General features: G+C 39.4%; 1 protein-coding gene across 15 annotated transcripts in view; it reads right to left on the bottom strand.

Annotated features, from left to right (window-relative positions):
• SORBS2 (sorbin and SH3 domain containing 2) overlaps positions 1-26,211 on the bottom strand; it is a 200,439-nt gene that overhangs the window by 76,525 nt on the left and 97,703 nt on the right. For 8 of the 15 annotated variants that reach the window (XM_070408212.1, XM_070408210.1, XM_070408209.1 and 5 more), the window contains exons 3-6: positions 15,350-15,399; positions 10,070-10,162; positions 5,235-5,261; positions 4,643-4,767 (exon numbers count right to left, since the gene is read on the bottom strand). In XM_070408212.1, the coding sequence (XP_070264313.1) occupies positions 4,643-4,767; positions 5,235-5,261; positions 10,070-10,162; positions 15,350-15,359 (255 nt within the window). In that variant the 5' untranslated portion in view covers positions 15,360-15,399. Of the gene's footprint in view, positions 1-3,203; positions 3,849-4,642; positions 4,768-5,234; positions 5,262-10,069; positions 10,163-15,349; positions 15,400-26,211 lie in introns of all 15 variants that reach the window. The other 7 variants (XM_070408216.1, XM_070408222.1, XM_070408214.1 and 4 more) reach the window with 3 other exon arrangements.

A 26,211-nucleotide genomic window follows, 5' to 3' on the forward strand; every position in this document is an offset into this window, starting at 1 on the left:
AATTAATTCAGTGGCAACCAAACAAACTAGATGTGTAGTCATAAGCCCCCAGGCCATCACTTCATTGAGCCAGAGATATAAAGGCAGAGGGTGAGATGAGTGAGGCACTTATCCTGGGTGCAAAATTGAATGGAGTAACAAAAACTCATTGGAAAAGGGAAGAATGCAATCTTAGAAAAATGCACTCTTAGAACAAAATAAAAATCAGTGCCCCCAAAAAGTCATACTGAACAAAATTTAAATAATGACCAGTGCCATATCAAGCCATACTAAAGACTGAAGAAAAGGAAAGAAAAGTCTGTATCTTGGATTTTTAACGAAAGCAATCTATCTATATATCTATCTATCTATCTATCTAAGCCTAAGCGACCAGCCGACTGGCAGACTGGTTGACTGTCCTGTAGCTATAATGCGCACTGACCACCAGGGGGCAGACACTCAATGTAGGAGCAGAAACCATAGGCATGGAAACATGGAACAGACTGATGAATCTCAGAGAAAAGGGGGGAGGGGAAAGGGCGGGAAGAGATCAACCAAAGATCTTATATGCATACTAGAGGCCTGGTGCACGGATTCATGCACTGGTGGGGTCCCTTGGCCTGGCCTGCGGGGATTGGGCTGAAACTGGCTCTCCGACATCACCCAAGGGGTCCCGGATTGTGAGAGGGTGCAGGCCAGGCCGCAGGACCCCACCGGTGCATGAATCCATGCACCAGGCCTCTAGTAATATTATAATACAATAATATTTTCAAAATCTGTATTTTCCTGATCTTATTTTCAATTGAGAGAATAGCCATGTTTGATAATTTCACCATGACCAGTGATGATGTTACATATTTTTAAACTAATTTAAAATGAAGTAAAATGATAATAAATTCAATTTTGGTATAAATAAAATGTTTAAACTTAAAATAATGTTCAGTTTTAATGCACTTTTCTACTTTTCAATATTTTTTAAACTATTGAAATGTTCTAGAAAAAAATTAACAATAGCTAAAAAAATAATTATGAGGACATGTTTTTCTTTCTGTCTCTGGTTCCGATTGGCTTAACATGGCACTGTACTCTGTAGTCTTAACACCCCTCTTCTAACCTCTGTAATGGCTTAGCTTGTAGGCCTCACTTCTCAAGGAACATACAGAATATGTTAAATACCCAGCAAAGGGAATTGATGGGTTTTATTCTCCTTTTCAATACAGTTGACAGTAATGTACTTAAGAAAATACCTAGCCCAGCCGTGGTGGCTCAGTGGTTAAATGTCAACCAATGAACCAGGCGGTCATGGTTTGATTCCCAGTCACGACAAATGCCCAGGTTTTAGGCTTGATCCCTAGTGTGGGGTGTACAGGTGGAAGGCGATCAATGCTTCTCTCGCATAAGATGTTTCTATCTCTCCCTCCCTTTCTCTTTGAAATCAATACAAATAAATTTTAAAAAAGAAAATACCTAGGGAGGAGTGATATAAAAATCGATCTTTATACTAAGAAATTATTTGTATTGTATTAGGTGTCATAATGGTATTTGCCTCATTTTTTCTCTTCACCTGTTAGATATAGGTACTAACATTTTTACAAACTTAAGGATCTTATACTGACTTTACTACCAGGATAATTGGAGTTGACAGTTGAAAACAAGTGAAATAATAAAAATTGCTGGCACCTTGTGATGGGTACTTATAATGATAGAATTACCTATATCATTGTTAAGACTTACAGTTTCCATGGTAATTTAAAAATAAATGATTTAAGCATTTTTGTGAAAGAAAATCTTTCTCTCCTACCCCATCTCTTTCTGTGATAATGGACGTCCTCTCTGACAGCCCTTCTCTGGGGACAAGGAGGAAACGTCCGGCAGCCACTTGTATACTTAGGCGGCTCCATTTCACCGGCCACAGCTATTGGTCAGGAGGGGGAATAACGGAACTAACCTGGGCCAGGGAGGCACTGCCTCTCCTTGGGGATTTGAATTATATGCACTGAATGCCCCAGTCGGGGAGTTTTATGCCGCAGAACCGCAGATGCAAGTTGACACAGAGAATGTCATGGACATTCACAGGCAACTTGAAGTAATGAGAGAGCAGAGGCTGAGAGATGAGAATGAGGTCAACTCAGAGAGAGGAGAGACAACGGGAACTACGTGGCATGTCAGGTGGAGAGAGAGTAGCTAATGTTCTCCAGTTCCCCTAAGGCCTGGCTGTACCACCCGCCTTTCATGATTCAAGGCTGCCCTATAACCTTATAATAAAAACTATTTTTACGAAGGTCTTAATAGCCTTAGAGTTTCTACACAAGACCTGGGTGACAAGGACCTAAAATGGTCACACAGATTTGGGCACATTGAGGGAGTGTGGCATCTGAATCCGGGGAGTAAATAGTGAAGAGATTTTGTGAATGTGAATCAAGACAATTTTGGTGCTAAAAGGTCTGGCACGAAACACATTTCTTTAACACTTAAAAGTACTTGGAGTGCCCTAGCTGGTTTGGCTCAGTGGATAGAGCGTTGGCCTGTGGACTGAAGGGTCCCAGGTTCGATTCCAGCCACGGGCACATGCCTGGGTCGCAGGAAGCAGCCAATCAATGATTCTCTCTCATCATTGATGTTTCTACCTTTCTCTCTTTCTACCTTCCTCTCTGAAATCAATAAAAAAAATATATAAAGTACTTGGAGCACCGAAGTGGTTTGCAGAGTCTTAAATGATAAATTACCATAGATGATTTCTAATAAATCAGTAGGAAGAAACTTTTAGAACATGATTTCTGGGTAAAATATCTGAATAATTACATATTTTTCAAATTAAAAGAAACTACCCTAGCTGGTTTGGCTCAGGGGCTATAGTGTCGGCCTGTGGACTGAAGGGTCCTGGGTTCAATTCCTGGTCAAGGACATATGCCTGGGTTACGGGCTCGATCCCCAGTGTGGGGTGTGCAGAAGGCAGCTGATCAATGATTCTCTCTCATCATTGATGTTTCTTCCTCTCTTTCCCTCTCCCTTCCTCTCTAAAATCAATAAAAATATTTAAAAAAAGAAACCTAGAAATGTATTGATGACTTTCATAGGGTTATACATAAAAGGATGGTTTCTTTCTCCTTTCCCTTCCTGATTGGACACTACCAAAGCAGTAGGTTAGGCAAGAAGCCCAGCGCGAAGGGGTTAGGGTCTCTGCAGGACACCGTCAGAAGAGATTGGAAAGTGTAATGGATCACCCGGGAGTCTGAGGACTGAGCAGTCGCAGCCACTGCAGGTTTTTGTCTCTCTTGCTGAAGAGGTATCTTTGTAGTCTCTGGAGAAAGCTCAGGTAGCTGTCTGTGGCTTTCGGGATCCTGTCCTGACAGGGGAGCTATCTGAATGGAGAGAGATGCTGTGTGTTTCTCAGGCACTGGGTTAGGGGGCGGTGAGCAGGGCCTTTTGAGGAATGATGGTAGGTCAACAGGTTTGGAAAACGGTGGGGTATCAAAGGGGATGCTACTTCCTAGATCCTGGTTATGGATGAGTTTCCGTGTAGAGATTTTCCGTGTTTGAGAATCTTGCATGTAGTCCTCTTGTAGAAATGGGGTGCTACTCGTGTCAGCACTGGGTGGGGAACCTGTGCTGGAAGCTGCTGGTAGCAGGTTAGTGATTTTCTGTGTGTACGACACAGTGGTGTTAGATTCTTCGGAATATACAATGGTCTGGCTGGGGTCGCCTTCATCAGAATGCATAGCTCCCTGAAGAAGTTTTTTATTAGTCAAGTACTCTGGACAGGAAGGAACGTGTGTGTTAGTTACTAGTTGGTCTAAAATGTCACCCTTTGTGTGACTGGTTGTCAAGGGGCTACAAAAGCTTTCTGTTCTGAGTGGTGGAAGGGGTGCCTGGATTGCCAAAAGCATCCGGAGGAAGAAATAATGTTGAAAGAAAAACAGAGAGAAAGTCAAAGTTAGTCATTAAAGAAACCAGTGTTAACTCCATTCTTAAAGAGGCTACAGCAATGTCATACCTTCTTATTATGTTATACATTTTGTTGGCTAGATTGATCAATTTTATTCCATTAGGAATGTGTTTTATTTTATTATCAAAAGCTGCCTTCGAGGGGAAAATGGTCTTTATACAGAATACATTATAAAGTCTGTCTCTATTGACATCCTGGGAAATTACCTTAAAAGTGAACATACGTTCTCTTGCATACTTTTAGGCGCGCGCACACACACACACACACACACACACACACAATTTAGTTACATTGTTTTGATAACTCTTTGTATGCTGCAGCACAATTTTGCTTATATCTCCAACACAGAATTCTTTTATATAATTAACAGTTGCATAACTCACATTTATAAGTGTATAATGATTGCTGAACTCATAACTTTGAAGTCTAAATCATCCGCTGATAACGTTTTATAATTCAGAAAATAACCTAAACAATATGTTAGAAACTGATCTGCTTCTATCAGCTGAATGAAAAAAAGAACCTGTTTTGAACTTAAGACTTGTTTTCCATATTGTCTATACAAGTCTGATCAGCAGTACAAATACAAAAGCAGAAGCATATTAAAAATGAAACATGTATCAAAATATGCACCTGCTACTAGAAAAGTGATGCTAAAGTAGAGGGCCAACAGCCTTGCTTTAAAATAACACAACAGACAAGAGTATGCACGAGTACCTGAGTGGGCGACCTTTTTTCTTGTAGGTTTGGTCGAACGCTTCTAAAGCCTTTTGCTGCAAGAGAGGAATATGTAGCATCTCCATTCAGTGTGTCTTGACTTTGGTCATTGTAAGATCTCCAAGCTTTTATTAAGGGAACACAAATTGGATACAAACATATCTACATTCACTTTTAACATTTTTTGAAATAAAAATAAATGTGAAATTTTCTTCAGAAATTGAATTTAATTCAATATGCATAACTGTACATGCAAGTTAACTTTACTGTGAGGTTCACAATGTGGTTATGAATATGTTAAAAAAAACACACAACTCATAATGCCCTAGTCGGTGTGGCTTAGTTGGTTGAGTGTCCTCCAGTGCACCAAGAGGTCACGGGTTCGAATTCCAGGGCAAGGCACATGCCTGGGTTGTGGGCTCAATCCCCAGGAGGGGGCGTGCAGGAGGCAGCCAATCAATGATGTTTCTGTTTCTCTCTCTCTCTCTCTCCCTCTACCCCCCTCTAAAATCAATTAAAACCCCCACATTTAAAAAGCAAAAAAAAAAAAAAAAAGCAAATGGAATGCTTATTCAGAAGAGCTTTTTTGTACCTGAGTCTGGTGACTGAGAATCACGCCCTAAAAGAAAAAGAAATGTTCAAATTACTATGAGGGTAAAGGAAAGGAACAATTCAGTAAGAACATTTGTCAAAGAACTACATGCATTTGGGTGGGGGAACAATACCTCAGTTCTAAAATTCTGGGTACATAAAATATACCAATGAGAAGTTTGTACATTAATTTTTTACTTCAATTAGAATATTATTCATTATATAACCATAATTTATACTTAACACATATATAAAGCACTGATCCCTCCCTTCCCTGTGTTATGGCAACCAGTAATTTTATCTTATTATTGACCACACAGAATGTATGAATTTTTAAATATCAAATTAAAGCATCAAAGGGTATCTGGCTTGTACACAATAAGTGTTTCTCCAGCATTAAATCAAACCTCTGGATCCTTAGCTTCTGATGCCCTGGTATTTCCATATTCAACTCCTGTATGAGACAGCAATAAATTTTTTTGTGATTTGCTTTTTTTATAATTTGGAGAAAGTGTAAATGTGTCTACCATATTATGTGATACTTCGAATCATTCTCTAGACTTTGAATTTTCTTCTTATTGCCACTTAAAGTCACATTCTATTCAAATATAAAAGAGCTGTTACAGTATAGTTCATTGTGTTGCAGTAAGCTGTGGAAAAGAAATTTCAGTACTGAGGAATCGCATTGATAATGCAGCAGGGAAGTGGCTCAATGACATGTACTATTAGTTCTACTGGACTCACACATTCAAGAATCTTCTATAACTTACGGACATGGGAGGTAACTGATTTGTGTTGCTTGGTTCTATTATATCACTCAGCCAACTTCACCTGGAACCATAAAGCCTTAATTTGGGAAGAACTTTAGGGGTCCTCCAGCTTCACCTCTGTCCTGGTCCTGGATCCCTTCTATATGTCCCCCGAGACCGTTATTAAATTGCTGTTATTTCAATGCCTAGTAGAACATGAATGTTAAGCGTAAAAAGGACTCTTTGTTTTCTTTTTAATGCTTAGGAAATGGCTATTTTGAAATCTAAACACATGAATTAGGAATGATAAAAATTAGTCGAGAAATGCGAGAGTTTGAATTGAGATAAAATATTTGATGTAGATTCTTTCCAAATCAAAGAAAGAGAAATAAATGAGCCAGCACAGAGTATGTTAGAATGACTCCAGCTCAAACGCGGAATAGAAGACTAACAAATCTTCATTTTTAAAAAAGGATATTTGCTAATTTAGTATGGATCGTAACTCCAGTAAATTCCAAATCAGAGTGATAAATGGAGACCGTACAGTGAAAATAACTTTGAGGAGTTACATATGAAATGCTTACTAGACTATCTCTAGGATTTGATGGGAGCAGAAATGATTGAACTTCTTAATCACTTAAATGATAATGATGTCTCTATAAAGAAAACGGTGTAACACACAGAGCAGCAATTAGAATTCTGCTGTGGGCAGTCAGGGAGAGAGATTTAATAACCACCTGGTTACCACACACTGTTTGTGGATATGGAACAAGTTTTGGGACTTGAAGAAATGGCAATGGAAAGACGAGCAATATGGATAATAATAATAATAATCATCTGTATTATAATTATACGCTTGAGAATAGGGATTTCACTTTCCTCTGGTTTGATAGAACTGGGCTTTTATAAAGAAGGGTGTGTGGGTATGTATTGGGGATGGAGGTTATAGGAGCCTGATGCTTGGAGGTGCAAAAGGTATACGCGTGGTGAGGAAGAGGAGTGCATATTGAGAAGATTTGAAGGACACTTTGAAATAAACTTCCTCTAACTGATAGTTTGTAGAGGGCCAGTTCTTTTTTCTTACTGGTGACCACATTAGAGATTATGGAATGGTGAGTGGGATAGACAATAAGTGTGAGAATCAGAGAAGAGTCATTCTAAGCTGAATCCAGGGGCTCTCTCCCCCTCCCGCCCCCCCCGCCCCCGCCAATACTGCCCAGGGATTTCCAAATGAAATTGTACCTGTGCTACTGGAAATAGGAGCTAGTGATCAGGGTGAGCTCTGCTGAAAAAATCCTGCTCAACATAGGAGACATGAATGTGTAGAAGTATGAGAAAGGACAAAGAATAAAAATGGCCAAGGATTAAAACTAGGATGAACCTGTATTTTAATGAAGTTTATGTTAATGATTAAAGTCCACACCTAAGAGGGTGGTCTCTTAAGGACACTCAAGTGTACAGCATTGAGGTTTATTTAAAATAAATCCAATTATAATATTTAAAGCACCCAGTCCTGATTTTCTATTTTATTATAGTTCTTCAGAGGCACTGAAAGATAAATAGCTCCCACATGGATACTGTGTACCTCAGCCCTGCTTTTATTTCATTCCTGCCAGGAAAGGGTAGGAAAGGGAGGATGAGCGTGGTTGGAAGCAGGTGACAAAAAGCATGAAAGCATCCTGGATCCATGCCAAGTAAAGAGAGTATATGTTAAAATAAAAAAAAACTATTGAGCTATATTATGTTAAGCAAAATAAGCCGTACAGAGAAAGACAAGTATCACATAATGTCACTCATATGTGGAATCTAATGAACAAAATAAACTGATGAACAAAAGAGATCCAGAGACATGGAAGCATGTAATAGACTGATGAATCTTAGAGGGAAGGGAAGGGGGCAGGAAGAGAATAACTAAAGAACTTATATGCATATATGCATAACCCATGGACACGGACAATAGTGAGGTGAAGGCCTGGGGAGGGGGTGGGAGTGGGGTCAATGGGAGACAACAGGGACATCTGTAATACTTTCAACAATAAAGATAAATTTAAAAAAACCATTGAGCTGGTAAACGACTTGGCAGATGCATGGGGAAGATGGTTTTGCCCAATATCTTCAATATTATTTATGATCACTCATTGTGAAAAAACAGAGCCAGAATTCTAGGGATCAGAGCTCTAAATTTCTAGTGTTCTTTAGTAGATGGTCATCGTGTCTCTGAAAATTTAAGAATGAGTAACTGGGACAGATGTGAATAGGGTCTTGGAGAATGAAGATCCATGACCTCTCTTCACTGGTACCATGAGCACTCCTGTGCCCAGCAGAAGGGGGGTGAGGGCACTGTCAGAGAAGTTGTCCAGGCTCATTGCAGGGTTGGTGTCAGGGGTTGGACTGCATGCCCTCAGAGGTCCTTTCCAACTTATGATTCCAACGTTTAAATTCCTTTTAACTGATGTGGTATATTAGACATAATAAACTATATTTTTCTTGAAAATTATGATGATTTTAAATCTTATAGCTCCTTCTGTTAGATGGCTCAATTACTTTGCAAGAATTAATTTAAACCCATTAGTTAAATTCAAGTCAACTAATTGAATGCCTACAGTGCTTCTAAGTACTGGGATAAGACTTTTTATTTATTTTCTTCATTTACCCTCATTTAATTTTGACAAATCTTTGGGAGTCTAGGAAATGATTTTCTCAGAGAGGTAGGGAGACAATAAATTCTTCTTCTTCTCCTCCCTTCCTCCCTTCCTTCCTCCTCCTCCTCCTCCTCCTCCTCCTTCTTGTTCTTCTAAAGGAGAGTTGAGTTACAGACACAAATTTTCCCAAGGGTGTAAAACGTGCAGGTGCTGTTTCCTGGGGCAGTGGTCACCACTGCATTTCATCCTTAGAGGTGTTACCTGAAACTTGCATTTTAAAAAAATTTAATATATTCTGGAACCACCTGGCCTGCTATTTAAACTTGGACATTGAAATCCATTTGTGGATTGGAGGTAGTGGGCAGGAGTGGGTTTCTCCAGATGGAAGCTTGTTTTTCCTCAACAACGTGGATAGTTTCGGACCAAGGACATTTTGAGCATTTAATCAACGACTACATGTACGTGTGTACAAGATACTGACGTGCAGAGTGACAATTAAAATGATTCAAACACTCTCCGTCCCTTTTCCACTTCTGCTCCAAAACCCCACAAATAGAAATAAAAAACAAAGAAACCCCTCTCCCTCCCCGCCATCCCAAGTAACCAACCAAGAATCAAACCTATCAGTCAGCAAGAGGTGCAGGTCTGTTTCTGGGTCTGGAGTCCCTGAGGTTGTCAGGCTCACGTGGAGCTGCCAGAGCCACGCCCCCTCCCAGAGCAGACTGTGCCCACCAGCTTAGGTAAGTCCCCACAGACAGTTATTAGAGATACCCACCTCGGTATTTGCTGGAATATCACGCTCCCAATTACCTTCTAGAGTACATGTGTATCTGTGGTTGCACCCAGGTATACATGTGGCGCTAATCTTAATTGCACCAAGGTGTTTAAAAATACGTATGAGAAGGATCTTTGCTGACTGGGTTAAAGGAAGGTTTAAGATCTCTTTCAAAACAAATTATCATCCTGTTTGCAACCTTTGGCGAAAAAGTGAATTAATAAATATTCAGTTTCCTACAAATCCCTCTCTCTGATCTCTGTGTCCCCATCCCTCAATAGTTTTTAGCTTCAAACAACAACAATAACAAAAGCAACTATGAGTTGTCTTGATTAAATATTGTTACTTTCGTTTATAAGAGACAAAAGCTTAAATAGTTATTAACACTTGCAGTTACCCAACACATTTTTGGCAAGTCACTGTTGTTTTTAATTAGATTTTTTAAATGTTTTCTACAAGATATCGGTTTCCTTTGGCTTTTTTTATTTTTAGAACAAAAACAGTCAGGAGGGATAGGAGCTATTCTTGAGACAAGAAATGTAAGAACTTGTGGGACATTCACAAGGTATTTACAGTCACTTTCTTCATCCAAACAAGATAATTCTGGAAAGAGAGAAAGGTCAGACAAAGCCATTCAAGTGTGACATTCTGGGAGTTAGTGATATTATACCTGCAGCCAATAGGTTTGGAGAACTTTGAACCCTCTTCACAGATGTTAATGTAACAGACATGGCGGCACGTTTGCGAGCACACCCACCGCTATCTGGAAGCAAAAAAATGATATAGCAGAAGCCACAGCAAAGGAAAAGCACATGCAATCTCATGCATTTTAAGTAGAATGTGCCAGACATCCATGGGAAAGATGAACAGTCAGAATTAGTAACCAGGGAATCCATACGCAAATTTTACAGCCACCCCAAACTCAAAACAAAACAAAACAAAATAAAACAAAACAAAACAGCAGGGGTTTGTTTTAGAAACAGATGCCAATGCTTTAATAAAAACATTTTTTAAAAAAGATTTACTTAACATTTTATGGTTTTTCTTTAATGAAAACATAAAAGTATAAAACTCAACTTTGTTTATACCTTTTTCATTCAACTGTTAAATTTTTATGCAGAGTAACTAGCTTTTAGAGTTATGAATAAGTGCTCTTTCAGGGTTAAGAGCCATAATATAATATACTTTTGTAGCCATCATTTAGGCTGACTGTGTTTTAGCTATTATGAATCCTGAAGATGGTTTTAAGCACCTCTTGAAGTAAATGCTGTTAACAGATATAGCCATGATATATTTGATATACGGGATTCTTAAAGAGAAATATAGCATTATGGAAACTCTATGTCTTCCCATAGTTACTATAGGTTATGGAAATAATTAGCCTAGTTGAAATCAAGACAATATTGACACATAGAGTATTGAAATGACCATGCTAAAAATTAACTTGGTTTTATAGTTTTGAACATGTACATGATGATCAATTACACAATTACACAAATATCAACATGAAGTAAAGTAAGTGAAAAGGTACCAACTGTTAGAATGTGATATAAGTTTTGAGTTACAAGACTTCTAAAATTGAAAGGTTAATGTTCTATTTATGAACAGATTCCAATTCCATTCCCACATTCCTTTGTATATGGAATGTGCAATAAATAGTTTTTCTCATTCCCCTGAAACCAAAATAACCAAAGTTTAATTCTCTTTTAAAGTTATAACAAGAGAGACAAATAATGTAACCAGCAATATGATAACATAAATCATTATATATTGGCACATGCTATTCTCATTCTTTTTTATTTTTTAATATATTTTTTTATTTTTTAGTGACAGTTAACATACAATATTATATTAGTTTCAGGTGTACAATGTAGTGATTAGACAGTTATACTTTTTGTTTATTTCTTTAAAAGAATTATCCACTTTGTTTACTGAACATGAAGGAACTTAATGCTTGGAAGTATGATCTGAACTAATTACTGGTAAAATCACAAGTGGTAAGGTCAGTAGACCTTAAAATTGGTGGAATTGTCTTCATATCAAAATACAATTTCTTAAATATGTTTAAAATAACAGTTTTCTAATTCAGATAATAATTAAAATAGAAAAATGAAACAACATAAGAAAGTCAAATAAATCAAAGACTATAATTCAAAGACCCAACATAAAAAGACATAAATGGTGGAAGCATACAACTGAAGATGTCTTTAAGGGAGGCAACAATGGGATACAGCAAAGTCTGCAAACTGAAAATAGCTGTGAGGGATGAGAGTTTCTGATAAATGGAGGTAATGTTTTGGAATATGCGGTTGTAGCAGCTTTGATGGTCGAACAGGGTTGTGTAGTCAAGGGTCTACACATACAAGTGAACGGATGGCTCTTGAAGAGATTTTATGTTCTAGTTCTATTAATTCTGAACATCTGAAGACAAGCAGCGAGAAAGATAAAAAGGGGGGACTTCAGAATGAGAAGATTCAAGGTCATTGGTAAAACCTATGGTTTCCAAACTGTGCTGAGGTGCTCCGGCTACCTCAGTTGGTTCATGAGGGTTTTGAGGGATATTTACATTTTTTAGGAAAACTCAGTGGTATCTATTAGATACTGCATGAACTACTAGCCTGAGTTAGTTTCCAGTTTCACCATAATAAAGCTTGTGTTGTCTTCCTTTAGATGATATTATATCTTTGAAAAGTTGGGTTTTTGGTGATGGCTGTGATAAAAAGGCAAGTAGCCTATGAAAGTAATTTTGGGCAGTAAATGAGACTGGTGATGTACAATCTGAGTTCAAGGTCTGTGGGGTTTTGCAGTGCCCAATAAACACACACGTTCCCTTAGTTATTAACTGCAATCATAAAAAACAAAATAAAATGATTATTTTTTCAATTTAAGTGTATTATTTTTTCAAATTGCTTCTGAGTTGACAGAATATAAGTACTTATTAAGTTGTTTGCCCCTAGATAATTAATAAATGGAACTGCTGGGTATTTCTTTTGGCCTGAGAGTGTAGGAACCTCTGGGTTAAATGACATCTATAGTCTAAGGAACTCTAAGACCTAGATGAAATAAATGGAGAATCTATCTTTATTAACAGTTTAATAAGGAGCATAATTAGAAAAGTTGAGGCATTTGTGACATTGCTGGAACAGAGAAATCTCTCCTATCTCATTTCTATTTACTCATGTGTTGATACTTTCTGTGCTTTCTTAAGGATATTTTTAAGATCTCAAAATGAGGATCTCTCTTGCATGCTTTAGGTCATTCTGAAGAACCCTAGTGCCACTCTCACCTTCACCTAGTCATGAAGGACTTGCACCTCTTCCTCCCAGATGCATGATTCTTGGGAGCTGTTTCCACTGCTGAAAACACCCATGGGTAAAGCACATACAATGAATTACTTCATGTCTTTCTCTCTTTCCTTTCTTCCAGAGCTAAGATTTGCCTTAGAAAATAATGGGTCACAGATTCTTAGAGTGGAAATATAGCATGTTTTGTACATATTTCTATACATTGTTCAGAGACTTTAGTGTAAAAAATGAACACATTTCCTCTGCCTCATTTAGTATTTGACTAAAACAAAGAGCTGCTTTGCTTGAAAATAATCTTTTTTTTTTTTTTAACTTCAGTGACTGACACATAGGTATTTAAATAGTAATATATGTCTTTAGTGATTAGTAGGTAGATAATGAAGACTAATTTGATGTGTTATATTTCAGTACTAACTTTTCATTTTGTAGATATAGCAACAATGCTTTCTTCACCTTCCTACAGCAATATTTACACATATATTAAAAAGTGGCATGTTTTTATAATAGCACTATAGTCTTAGTTTGGAATTTTAAATAAAGGGGTTGTCACTTCTTACCAATTTTGTGTGCATAAGTTTGAATATATTTTACACGCATATGTACATATAGGTTCGCCCATATAAATAAAATAGCTGTGCAAATTAGCATTCTACATGGAGCCAAGCTCCTTTTACATGAGAGGATGCTTTAGAGCAGCGGTTCTCAACCTGTGGGTCGCGACCCCTTTGGGGGTCGAACGACCCTTTCACAGGGGTCGCCTAAGGCCATCGGAAAACACATATATAATTACATATTGTTTTGTGATTAATCACTACGCTTTAATTATGTTCAACTTGTAACAATGAAATTGGGGGTCACCACAACATGAGGAACTGTATTAAAGGGTCGTGGCATTAGGAAGGTTGAGAACCACTGCTTTAGAGGATTATATTCATGCTACTATAACAGACACCTGGCTCAAGTACCCTAACAACCTAAACAAATATACAAATGTCTATTTGCCTACTTTGCCTCTAGAGTTGAAGTCTATGCACAGGAGGATTAATTATTTAATCACATATTATACATCTGTCATGATAGGGTTATAATAAATAGAAGTCAGCACTCCACAAGGTGAAGGATATTGGGAAGTTATGTCTTAAGTCAACTTAAGTCCATGAGAAGATGTCTCAGAATGAATATGGAAATCAATGCCTTTTTGTTATTATTAATTGTGGAAATATAACCTCCTCCTGTGGACTTTCTGCTGCATTGACTGCAGTTTCACAACATGACTTATCCTAGTTCAGCTCTGAGCTATCTATTCTATTTGCTTTCTTCAATCTCCTTTACCTAATACTATTCCTTCTATTTCCCATGTCCAATTCCCACTCTTCCCATTATCCAAATGCCTTTACTTGGTTCATCTCCAGGGTTATAATTTCTCTGGGTTTCTAAGTCTTCCTTGTATATTTTGACTGTCTCCAGCATCCTTGTCTTGCCTGTTGCTCTACATATCTATGAGTTGTCGACATTCACAGGGGCCAGCTGACCTAGGGCGTAGAGGTCAGTTAGGGCAGGTTCCTGCTAAGGGGCAGCCACAGCATCACGGGGCATGGGGCATGTGTCTACACTTGATCTAGGGATTAGAGACTGGTTCTCACCAGTGGTTGCTAATCCTCCCCTGATAACAAGAGACAGCAAACTTTCCAGTGATTGCTTGCAGATAGGAAACAGTATTTTTTAAACACAAGTTACAAAATTTCAGTGAGAAAGTTGTTTTCCAGAATTACTTAGGATCGAATATAAAGATTTCAGGGGAGAAAAGGTGAAAATGTATGTGAAAACATTTCTACTATGGAAAAAAATTCATGTACATAGCATGTATCACAAAGACTGTACAATTAATCTGTATACAATACAGAGTTCAGAGGCACCCATGTTGTTAAGCTAATTGGAGATACTGTTCTCACATCTAAAAATCTAATGCTTATGTCAGTGGTTCTCAACCTTCTGGCACTTTAAATACAGTTCCTCATGTTGTGACCCAACTATAAAATTATTTTTGTTGCTACTTCATAACTGTAATGTTGCTACTGTTATGAATTGTAATGTAAATATCTGATATGCAGGATGGTCTTAGGCGACCCCTGTGAAAGGGTCGTTCGACCGCCAAAGGGGTCGCGACCCACAGATTGAGAACCGCTGCTTTAGGTGTATTGTGTGTATGCATTAATTAAGCTGATTTCATAAGAAGCTTTGGCACTGTCTGCTGGCTGTCAACATAAAGGATTTATAATGGGAAACTTTAAATGTTTTCCACTAGAGCAACCTGCCTTTGAATTAAGCCTATTCTAAGAAGGATTTCAAATGTATACATGCAAATGACATTCCACCTCTTCCTAGGGTACATAGGAGTTAATTTCAAGACATGATTTACAGAAAAAAAATTGAGTAAGAGTATATAAAACCAAAAATTCTACTTTTGATTGCTATAAGACTAGAACATAAAGACAAAGACATTGAGTAATGAGTGTACACTATCCATCTAATCAGAAACTCAAGATCACATTTGAATCAGCAGAGTGCTAACCTAATGATTTAGGGCCAAGATGGTGTGGTAGAGAGCAGGGCTGAAAAGGTTAAAACTAAGAGAGACGGCATACCTGTATTCATTGTGACCGTGGAGGGTTTGTTATTAAAGTCTTCAGTTTTCCTGTAGAAAAAAAATGATGTTTTAATTGGTTCATTAGCGCACGGAACAAAATATCATAACATGCGACTGGTTTTTGGTGTACCTGTGAGTTAATATCTCATTATCATTAGTCTTATTTAAATCAGGGCTTAATAAGGTGGGCAGAATCTATAATTCTATTGAAGTTAAATTTCAGTTATTATTAGTCCTATGCTCATAACCATAAACTTAAGTTTTTATTTTATGGTGACCATTAGTGGGTGAAAATGAAGAAAAGCTCTCACTTTAAAAAATTCGATTTCTCTCATAAAAAGCTTCTTCGCAGACCACGATGGCATAATGTTAGAAATAAACTACAATAAAAACTACCCAAAATACTCAAACACTTGGAAGCTGAATAGCATGTTATTAAATATTGATTGGGTTACCGATGACATCAAAGAAGAAATTAAAAACATCCTGGACACTAATGACAATGAAAACACAACAATCCAAAACCTCTGGGACACAATGAAAGCAGTCCTGAGAGGAAAGTTTATAGCTCTACAGGCCTATCTCAAAAAACAAGAAAAAATGGTAGTCAATCATCTAACTCTACAACTCAAAGAATTAGAAAGAGAGCAACAAGAAAACCCCAGAGTGAGCAGAAGGAAGGAGATAATAAAGATTAGAGCAGAAATCAATGAAATAGAGACCAAAAAAACAATACAGAAAATCAATGAAACCAAGAGCTGGTTCTTTGAAAGGATAAACAAGATTGACAAACCCCTAGCCAGGCTCACCAAGAAGCAAAGAGAGAGGTCCCAAATAAACCAAATCAGAAATGATAGAGGCGAAATAACAACAGACCCCACAGAAATACAAATGATTGTGAAACAATACTACGGGCAACTCTACTCCAACAAACTAGACAACCTGGAGGAAATGGACAAATTCCTAGAAAAATAAACATTCCAAAACTCAATCAGGAAGAATCTAAAAACCTCAATAGGCCAATAACTATGGAAGAAATTGAAGCAGTCATCAGAAAGCTTCCAGCAAACAAAAGCCCAGGGCCAGACGGCTTCACAGGGGAGTTTTACCAAACATTCAAGGAAGAACTAAAACCTACCCTCCTCAGACTACTACAAAAAATTCAAGAGGAAGGAACGCTTCCAAGCTCATTCTATGAAGCCAGCATCACCCTAATACCAAAACCAGTTAAAGACATCACAATGAAAGAGAATTACAGGCCAATATCCCTCATGAATATAGATGCCAAAATCCTCAACAAAATCTTAGCAAATCGGATCCAGCAGTACATCAGAAGGATCATACACCATGACCAAGTAGGATTTATCCCAGAGATGCAAGGATGGTACAACATCCGTAAATCAATAAATGTGATACATCACATAAACAAATTGAAAGAAAAAAACCACATGGTCATATCAATTGATGCAGAAAAAGCATTCAACAAAATCCAACACCCATTTTTGATAAAAACTCTCAGAAAGGTGGGAATAGAAGGATCATACCTCAACATAATAAAAGCCATATATGACAGGCCCACAGCCAACATCATACTCAATGGACAAAAACTAACACCATTTCCCCTAAGAACAGGAACAAGACAGGGATGCCCACTCTCACCACTCCTGTTCAACATAGTACTGGAAGTATTAGCCATTGCAATTAGGCAAGAAGAAGAAATAAAAGGCATCCAAATTGGAAAAGAGGAAGTAAAACTGTCCTTATTTGCAGATGACATGATATTATACATACAAAACCCTAGAGACTCCATCAAAAAGCTACTAGACTTAATACATGAATTTGGCAATGTAGCAGGATACAAAATTAACCCCAAGAAATCTGAGGCATTTCTATACACCAATAGTGAACTTTCAGAAAGGGAGATCAGAAAAACAATCCCGTTTACCATCGCACCAAAAAAATTAAGATACCTAGGAATAAACTTAACTAAAGAGGTTAGAGACCTCTACTCAGAAAACTACAGGACGTTGAAAAAAGAGATAGAGGAAGACATAAACAGATGGAAGAACATACCATGTTCTTGGATTGGTAGAATCAACATCATTAAAATGTCCATACTACCCAAAGCAATCTATAAATTCAATGCACTTCCCATTAAAATACCAATGGCCTTCTTCAAAGATCTAGAACGAACTCTCCAAAAATTCATCTGGAATAAAAAAAGACCCCGAATAGCTGCAACGAGCCTGAGAAAGAACAAAGTAGGTGGGATCTCAATGCCAGATATCAAGCTGTATTACAAAGCCACTGTTCTCAAAACTGCCTGGTACTGGCACAAGAACAGACATATAGATCAGTGGAATAGAATAGAGAGTCCAGAAATTAGCCCGAACCAATATGCTCAATTAATTTTTGACAAAGGAGGCATGAACATACAATGGAGCCAAGATAGTCTCTTCAATAAATGGTGTTGGGAAAATTGGACAGACATATGCAAGAAAATGAACCTAGACCACCAACTTACACCATACACAAGAATAAACTCAAAATGGATAAAGGACTTAAATGTACGACAGGAAACCATAAAAATTCTAGAAGAATACAAGGGCAGCAAAATCTCAGACATATGCCAAAACAATTTCTTCACTGATACAGCTCCTAGGGCAGTTGAAACTAAAGAGAAAATGAACAAATGGGACTACATCAAAATAAAAAGCTTCTGCACAGCAAAAGAAACCATCAACAAAACAACAAGAAAACCCACCTCGTGGGAAAACATATATGCCAACGTCATATCTGATAAGGGCTTAATCTCCAAAATTTATAGGGAACTCATACAACTTAACAAAAGGAAGATAAACAATCCAATCAAAAAATGGGCAAAGGATCTAAATAGACACCTTTCAAAAGAGGACATTCAGAAAGCCAAGAGACATATGAAAACATGCTCAAAGTCACTAATCATCCGAGAGATGCAAATCAAAACAACAATGAGGTACCATCTCACACCTGTCAGAATGGCCATCAACAAATCAACAAACGACAAGTGCTGGAGAGGATGTGGAGAAAAAGGAACACTTGTGCACTGCTGGTGGGAATGCAGACTGGTGCAGCCACTATGGAAGGCAGTATGGAGGTTCCTCAAAAAATTGGAAATGGAACTCCCATTTGACCCTGTGATCCCACTTCTAGGAATATATCCCAAGAAACCAGAAACACCAATCAGAAAGGATATATGCACCCAGATGTTCATAGCAGCACAATTCACCATAGCTAAGATCTGGAAACAGCCTAAGTGCCCATCAGTAGATGAATGGATTAGAAAACTGTGGTACATCTACACGATGGAATAGTATGCTGCTGTTAAAAAGAAGGAACTCTTACCATTTGCAACAGCATGGATGGAACTGGAGAGCATTATGCTAAGTGAAACAAGCCAGTCAATGAAGGAAAAATACCACATGATCTCACTCTTTCATGGATAATTAAGACCATTACAAACTTTTGAACAATAATAAATACAGTGGCAGAGCTGCCTCAAACCGATTGTCGGACTTCAGTGGTAAGGCCAGGGAGGGTTGGGGGACAGGAGGGAGGGGAGTAAGAGATCAACTGAAGGACTTGTATGCATCCATATAACCATAACTAATGGACATAAGACACTGGGGGGTAAGGGAGGGCAGGGGCTTGTCAAGGGTGGGGGGGGAAAAAAGGACACTTATGTAATACCCTTTGTAATACTTTTAGCGAAAAAAAAAAATTCGATTTCTCTCATAAGCATTTATAACTAAAAGGTTTTGCTCTTTAAGCCTGAAGAGATCATCTACACTAATAAAAGAGAAACATGGTAATTAGCGTACGACCGCTACCCTTCCCATTGGCTAATCAGCATATCCTTATGCAAATTAACTGTCAGCCAAGATGGCGGCAGGCAGCCATGCACTGAAGCGAGCCGGGACGCTTGCTTGCTCCAGTGACTGCGGACTCCAACGTTCCCCGCCTGCCGCTGCCGGTCTCTCAGCTGCAACTCTAAGCAACTATGTACTATGTTGCAAATAAGAAGCTAAACGAAAACCCAGAAACCGGCTTTCATTTAGCCAGGCTTCAGCCAGCCAGACCGCAACATTGTATCGATGTTTTCAGCAGCGAGGCTTCAGAGCTAAAGCTGGCCCAGAATAAAAAGAAAAAAAAAAGAAAACAAGGAGCGGTTGGGAGCTTCAGTCACCCGCTTCCGGAAAACAGCCCTCAGCCCCTCACCTAGACTGGCCAGGCACCCCAGTGGGGACCCCCAGCCTGATCCAGGACACCCTTCAGGGCCAACCAGCCAGCCCCTACCCATGCACCAGGCCTCTATCCTATATAGTAAAAGGGTAATATGCCTCCCAGCACCAGGATCAGCGGAGCAGCGAGGCTCCCGGCACCGGGATCAGCATGACAGGGGGCAGCGCCCAAACCCCCTGATCAGCCCTGCTCTGTGCCTGATAGGGGGGAGCTCCCCCATCCCCTGATCGCCCTGCAGCTCTGTGTGTGACAGGGGGCGGGACAACAACCTCTCTATCCGCCCTGCTCTGTTCGTGACAGGGGAAGGCGCCCCAACCCCCTGATCAGCCCTGCTCTGTGCCTGATAGGGGGGAGCTCCCCAACCCCCTGATCGCCCTGCGGCTGTGTGTGTGACAGGGTGTGGTGCCCCAACCCCCCCATGGGCCCTGCTCTGTGTGTGACAGGGTGCGGCGCCCCAACCCCCCCCACCTCTCATGGGCCTTGCTCTGTGTGTGACAGGGTAGAGCCATAACCTCCCCATTGGCCCTGCCCTGAGTGTGACAGGGTGCAGCGCCCCAACCCCCTGATCTGCCCTGCTCTGTGTGTGACAGGGGGCAGTGCCCCAGCTCCCCTATCGGCCCTACTCTGTGAGTGACAGGGGGGAGCTCCTCAACCCCCTGATCGGCCCTGCTCTGTGCGTGACAGGAGGTGGCGCCGCAACCTCCCCATCGACCCTGCCTTGAGTGTGACAGGGGGCAGTGCCCCAACCCCCCAATTGGCCCTACCCTGAGCGTGACTGAGTGTGGCATCGCAACCTCCCGATCCGCCCTGCTCTGTGCATGACGGGGCGGCGTCCCAACTCCCCAATCAGCCCTGCTCTGAACCTGACCAGGGGCTGCACCTAGGGATTGGGCCTGCCCTCTGCCACCTGGGAGCAGGCCTAAGCCAGCAGGTCGTTATCTCCTGAGGGGTCCCAGACTGCGAGAGGGCACAGGCCGGGCTGGGGGACCCCCCTCCCCCCGCCGAGTGCACAAATTTTTGTGTACCGGGCCTCTAGTTAGTTATAAAGTGTCACCTTTCAGAGTTTTAAAATATACCCAGGAACTTTGAAATCTAACATATTATTCAATTTATTATATTCAATTTATTACTGGATCAATTTATTACCAGGGAATATTTAATGTATTTAATATATATTTTGAACCAATAGCCAAGGAAGATGAGATTCATCTATTTTTTTTAAGATGCAAGAAATACATGGTTACTACAAAACCCATTTCTGTGTCAGTATCAGATACTGTGGCTTTTCCCAGTGAAGTGTTTGATGGATGACAATTGAGATTAAGTCATTAAAAATGGTTGCAGCCTGGCTGGTGTTGCTCAGTGGTTAAGCGTCGACCTATGATCCAGGTCAGTTCGATTCCTGGTCAGGGCACATGCCCGGGTTGTGGGCTTGAACCCCAGTAGTGGGTGTGTAGGAGGCAGCTGATCAATGATTCTCTCTCTCTCTCTTCCTCTCTGAAATCAATTAAAATATACATTTTAATAAAATGTTTGCAGAACAATTATTGTAGAAAAACATTTTTTAATGTTGAGTATTATTTTATGACGCATGAGATGACTTAGTTCTTTCCCTGTCATATCGTCTTAGCCCATTTTTAGAGTTTCTGATTTATCCACATCCGAAGACCAAAGAGGAGGAACATGCTCTCATAGGAAGCAAACCTTACAAGAGCAAGAGCTCTCTGGAGATGTTTAATCCCAGCCACTCAGCCGTTGCTAATGGCTAGGGCCTGCTGTCGGATGGACATGAACTTCCCCAACACCACTCACTGAGTTGCCATGTATATTAGCACTCTTAACATCTGATAGTTTAAATTTTTTTTTTATACTTTGTGGATGAGTGGGGATAATGTTGAAATGAAATAATCTGTCATGATTTGTCAAAAAAGACTGTCGATAAATATGTTTTTCTTCAATCTGTAAAGGGCACCAAATGAGCTTCTTTGGCTTTCTTGTCTGTCTGCCTGGTTCTCTCCCTCTCCACCTTTCAGAATGTTTCTCCTGTCCTCGTGTGCTCTGTTCATTATTTATCATTCTCTTTCAACATGGCCATTGCGGTTCAACTCTGTTAGAAAGCTGAGTTTTGTTCATTACTACTGTGAAATTCTAATAAAGCTAAAATGCAAACACCAGCTAAATATGATGATACCCATTTTCTCTCCCAGGGTGGGAAAAGAAATGGTGAAATAAAATAGCATGAAAGTAGTCATAATTAGGGAGCTATTTCTAGTCAGATTTCCAATGCTTTACTAGAGAATTACTTATTTCCAGGGACTTTAATTTTTTTTATAACATTAAGTCCTAAATGTAACCAGTTTTCACCAGATGGTTTCATCTTCATCATTTATCTAGAGTAGTTTTACTTCTATTTAGCAGCTATTGTTGGAGGGAGATTATAGCATTGTTGGAATTTCAGATTTTATTAATTTATACTTTACTATTTTGAAAATGTGTATTATTTCAAATGACTATTTAAATCTGTTTCTTTTTTGTTTCTTATAAAAATCATACTTGGCTTATTCAGTCAATTGTTTTGGGCTATGAATTTTTGAAAATTTATTGGAAAATATATTTTGTGACAATTTTGATAGGGACTATACTATTGATTTTTTACAGAGCTTATATTGTGAAAGGAAGAGGCTGAATTTGCATATTGAAATAAACGGGAAAATTATACAAAGAAAAAGTAGCATAAAAATGCACCTAAAAGATATGAGGTATAATTATGAACCAAGAGGAAGAGGATTTTACCTTTGGTGACTAGACTGAATTAACTGATACCTTGGTACTCAGTGAGGACGAGGGTAATGAACATAAAGAATGGATACCATCACAGTGCTGATATTCACCCCAATTTAATCTTAGAGTTATAAACGGAAAACAATTCAGATGCTATTCTTGTTTTGCAGTGCTTTCATATCACCCAATTGTCTTCACTGCTATATGGAACCGAACACCTAGTACCATGATTTTCCAGTGGAGTTCACAATAAGATTTCATAGGCCAACTGACGTTAAAATGTGATTGGGGGAAACTGATTTCTTATATTTCAGTGCGTACAAATTAACAGCTCCTTCCCCCTCCTCCCCTTCCCTCAGCTTCCTCAGAATACACAGACAAATATGCCACATCACCAAGAAGCTCTGCTGGTAGCCTGCACACCACCTGTTGAAGAGACGGAGGCCAGTGAACCGGGAGGAGGCAGTGGTCAATGCAGGAGGCTTGAGAAAGCTCAGTCAAACTATTTATTTTACTCTCTCAGTAGCAAAACTCCTAATATGTTAACCTTAAATGGAGAAAATAAATGGAAAGGAAAACCCTCAGGGGATGTCTGTGACCAAGGCTAAAACAAGAAGGGATAAACATTTTTCAGAAACTGAGGACTGCAAGGACATTCCCCAAATTCTCTTTTCTCACTCCTTTCCAAGAACACTTTATGTTTAAAACTATTTTAAGTTTTAAAACTGAATGACAAGAGAGGGCTTGGACTGGAACACTACTGATTGGTGAAATATTAAATCTGTCTCAAAGGTTGGGTTCTCAGAGTCCAACACCTACCAATAAACCAGGATAGTGCTTTTTATAGTGAGTTAGAGAACGGATTGTCAAAATTTGTTGTTTGAATTCAACTGCATATATTTACAAAATATCTGACACTCCAAAAGTAAAATCGGATTAGCAGGAACAAAGAGAGGCGCCACAAATCCTTGAGCGTTTCATCTTTAAAGTGATGTATCCTGTTACTTACAAATGAAATCTGTGAGGTTTTTCGACTTCACACTGTTGTACATGTCAACATGTGAAATGACTAACTTCCTTAACAGGCAAGATGTTTTCCAAGTTGTTAAGAGCCGAGTGATGGAGCCCCCGTCTCCCCCTCGTCCCCCCAGAACCTGAAACCCAAAAGCTTCTTGGGTGACTATACAAATGCAGGATTCCATTTCCATTATTTGCACAAAAGCCATTAACAAATCCATGACTGAGAACTCTCTTTAGACAGTCTAAACTGAAGCGGATCTAATCCCTTTTGTTCTGTTCTGAAAGTGTGTCTTTGATTGGACTTATATAACAAGCATGGCTTATTCTGGAAAGCATCAAATTCCTGGAGTGTTTGCGTGCTACCAAAAGAGACAGTATTTCAAGTATTTCCTTAAATTGGAATTGAACCAGGGCCAAGGCAGTGAGAACTGACGGGAAAATGCAGAGTGCCTTAAACCTCAGCAGATAATCCACAGAGCAAAGAACTCTGCGCATTAGAGAGTCAAAGGGTGGTCAGTAGGGGGTGTGGAGTTGTATTTACTTAAATTCAGTTCTTGCCAAAGTTTCATATGAAAGGCAACTTTATAGGTATCTGAATTTATGTGCAGCGATGGGTTTGCTTTTTGTTTGGGTTAGAGCAGCTTCATCCCCAATAAGTATATGGCAATAGATTGTGTTGGTTGTTCATGCCTGGTCACAACGCTGGTCTGTGTGTATAGTCTTTTAATTCTGCTTGAATTTTTTTTCAATTATCAGACATCCCATTGGATCTATGGATCAGAACAGCCTTTTATTCCCAACATGCACTGGGCAGTAGACGGGGTATTTTAACTTCTGAATGAGAGTCCTAGGAAGACGTTTGATTGTTCATGCAGAGGTACCTACGTGACTGTGCCCAGGATCTTGTAATTTGGCTTGAGTTCTTTTATCAGGCATCTCATTCTGAAGGGGAGCAGAGGCAAATGCTGCCCTCAATTTTGGCTGAGAATTGTGTGTCACTTTGCTTTTGTAGACTTGAATTTAGGCATCAAGGCCATCTAAACAACTACAGGACTCAGTTTTAGCTCGGTTAATGCTAGAAGTTGCCCAAAAGATGGTTCATGGAATAATTGTAATCAAATAATTGCTAGGGTTAGTTTGAAATTAATCTATTCACAATTCATATACAATATTATTCAGAATAAGGGGCAGAGTCTACATGGTAAGAAGACACTGAGGGATGTTTGATTTTTTAGAGATCTATTTGAAACACAAGAAGGAAAAAATGATGCATATTAAGGTTATGCACCAGATTTAACCTGAATTTACTTTGAAATGGGATCATGCGTACCACTTTTTCTGGATAAACTACCCTGAGTGGTCAATGCATTCCGCTCTCTTTCTGACTGGGGTAGGAAAAGTGCCAAATGATTTCATTATTTAATTATAGTCACATGACTTAACGTAGGTGGGTGACGTTTACTTTTACTTATCTTTTCTAATACTCTGTCAAACATGCTGCTTTGAAGTTTGCACAGGTAATACACCAAGTAGTTTATTTTTCTCTTTAGAGTCCTTGAGATTAGAAACATAAGAATCCACCTCAACTACTCTTCTGAATGGTTCCTCTTAACTGACAGCCAGTATCTGATGCCAACTTACAAGCTCCCTTGCCTCTGAATGAGTGGTACCAACCATCACAGTCAACTGTGAGCACAGTTGTGTGTGCTCAGTCTGGAAATAAGAACTCTAAATTCCTCCCACCGTTCCTGGGCTAGTGATGCCTGAGGGTGGGTCCTTAGTTTTCAGGAGCCAACTTACCCACAGCCTGTAGGCGTGAATGCTGGGGTCAGGACATGTTCCACAGCATTTGTAGGAATAAAAGAAATCACCATGAAGAGTGGAGAACAAAAGCACACGAGGCCGTGGATTATTTTCACAAGAATATACTAAGTACTCTTTTTAAGCACACCAAATTTCCCATGCCTGGAAAAACCTCCTGACGAACAGCACCATATGTTTCTCAAGGAAATCAGCGATTTTCCTTTTGAGTCTTCATAAATGCAAGCTAGTGAAAATACGGACATATTTTCCCTAAGACTATACTGGTTAGAAGTAAGGAGTCACCACCTGGTCAATCATTTTCTTTCTGATACTGTTCCAAAGCCTCAGAGTCTGTGATCATTCTCTTAGTTAACTGTAAAAGAATGTGGATTTTTTTTTTTTTAACACATGAAATGGTCTTGAGATTTAATGTTGCTCTAGTATCTGACTTTCATGGTAATTCCCTACTTATACTTAAGAGTGATTACAGGGTACATCTAAATACTTACAAACACATCTTTTTTTCTCAAAGTCATTTGAGTAAGTGGGTAGTACAGTGCTAGAAAACGTCCATTGGCTTCTATTATGTGTATCAAAAGCCAAGTGGATTCCTGATGAAAGGGAATCAGGTGCCTAATGGAGGTCCGGCGAGGCAGGCACATTATCAGAGAACTCTGAGGAGTGAGAAGATTGGGAACTGAATAGTGTGGGAAGGAGGTCTGAGTCTGGCAGACGTGGAATCAAAACTCAGTTCTGCCATATCCAGCCACGTCAGTGACGTATGCCAGTGCCATCACCATCTGCTTCGGCAGTGGCAACAGCAGCAGGATCAAACCTATCCCCTCCCCCACCGCAGCAAACCATCCCCAATCCGGCCAACTGGCATCTTTCCCATTCACCCATATTTATATTTCAAATAGCTTGAGGCAGATCTTTAGCTTTGACCAAGTCTTGAGAAAATAATCTTGACTTTCC

The sequence above is a fragment of the Myotis yumanensis genome, unplaced genomic scaffold (assembly GCF_028538775.1).
Source record: "Myotis yumanensis isolate MYYU_CA2020_CCGP unplaced genomic scaffold, mMyoYum1.0.hap1 SCAF_3, whole genome shotgun sequence".
Lineage (NCBI taxonomy): Eukaryota > Metazoa > Chordata > Mammalia > Chiroptera > Vespertilionidae > Myotis > Myotis yumanensis.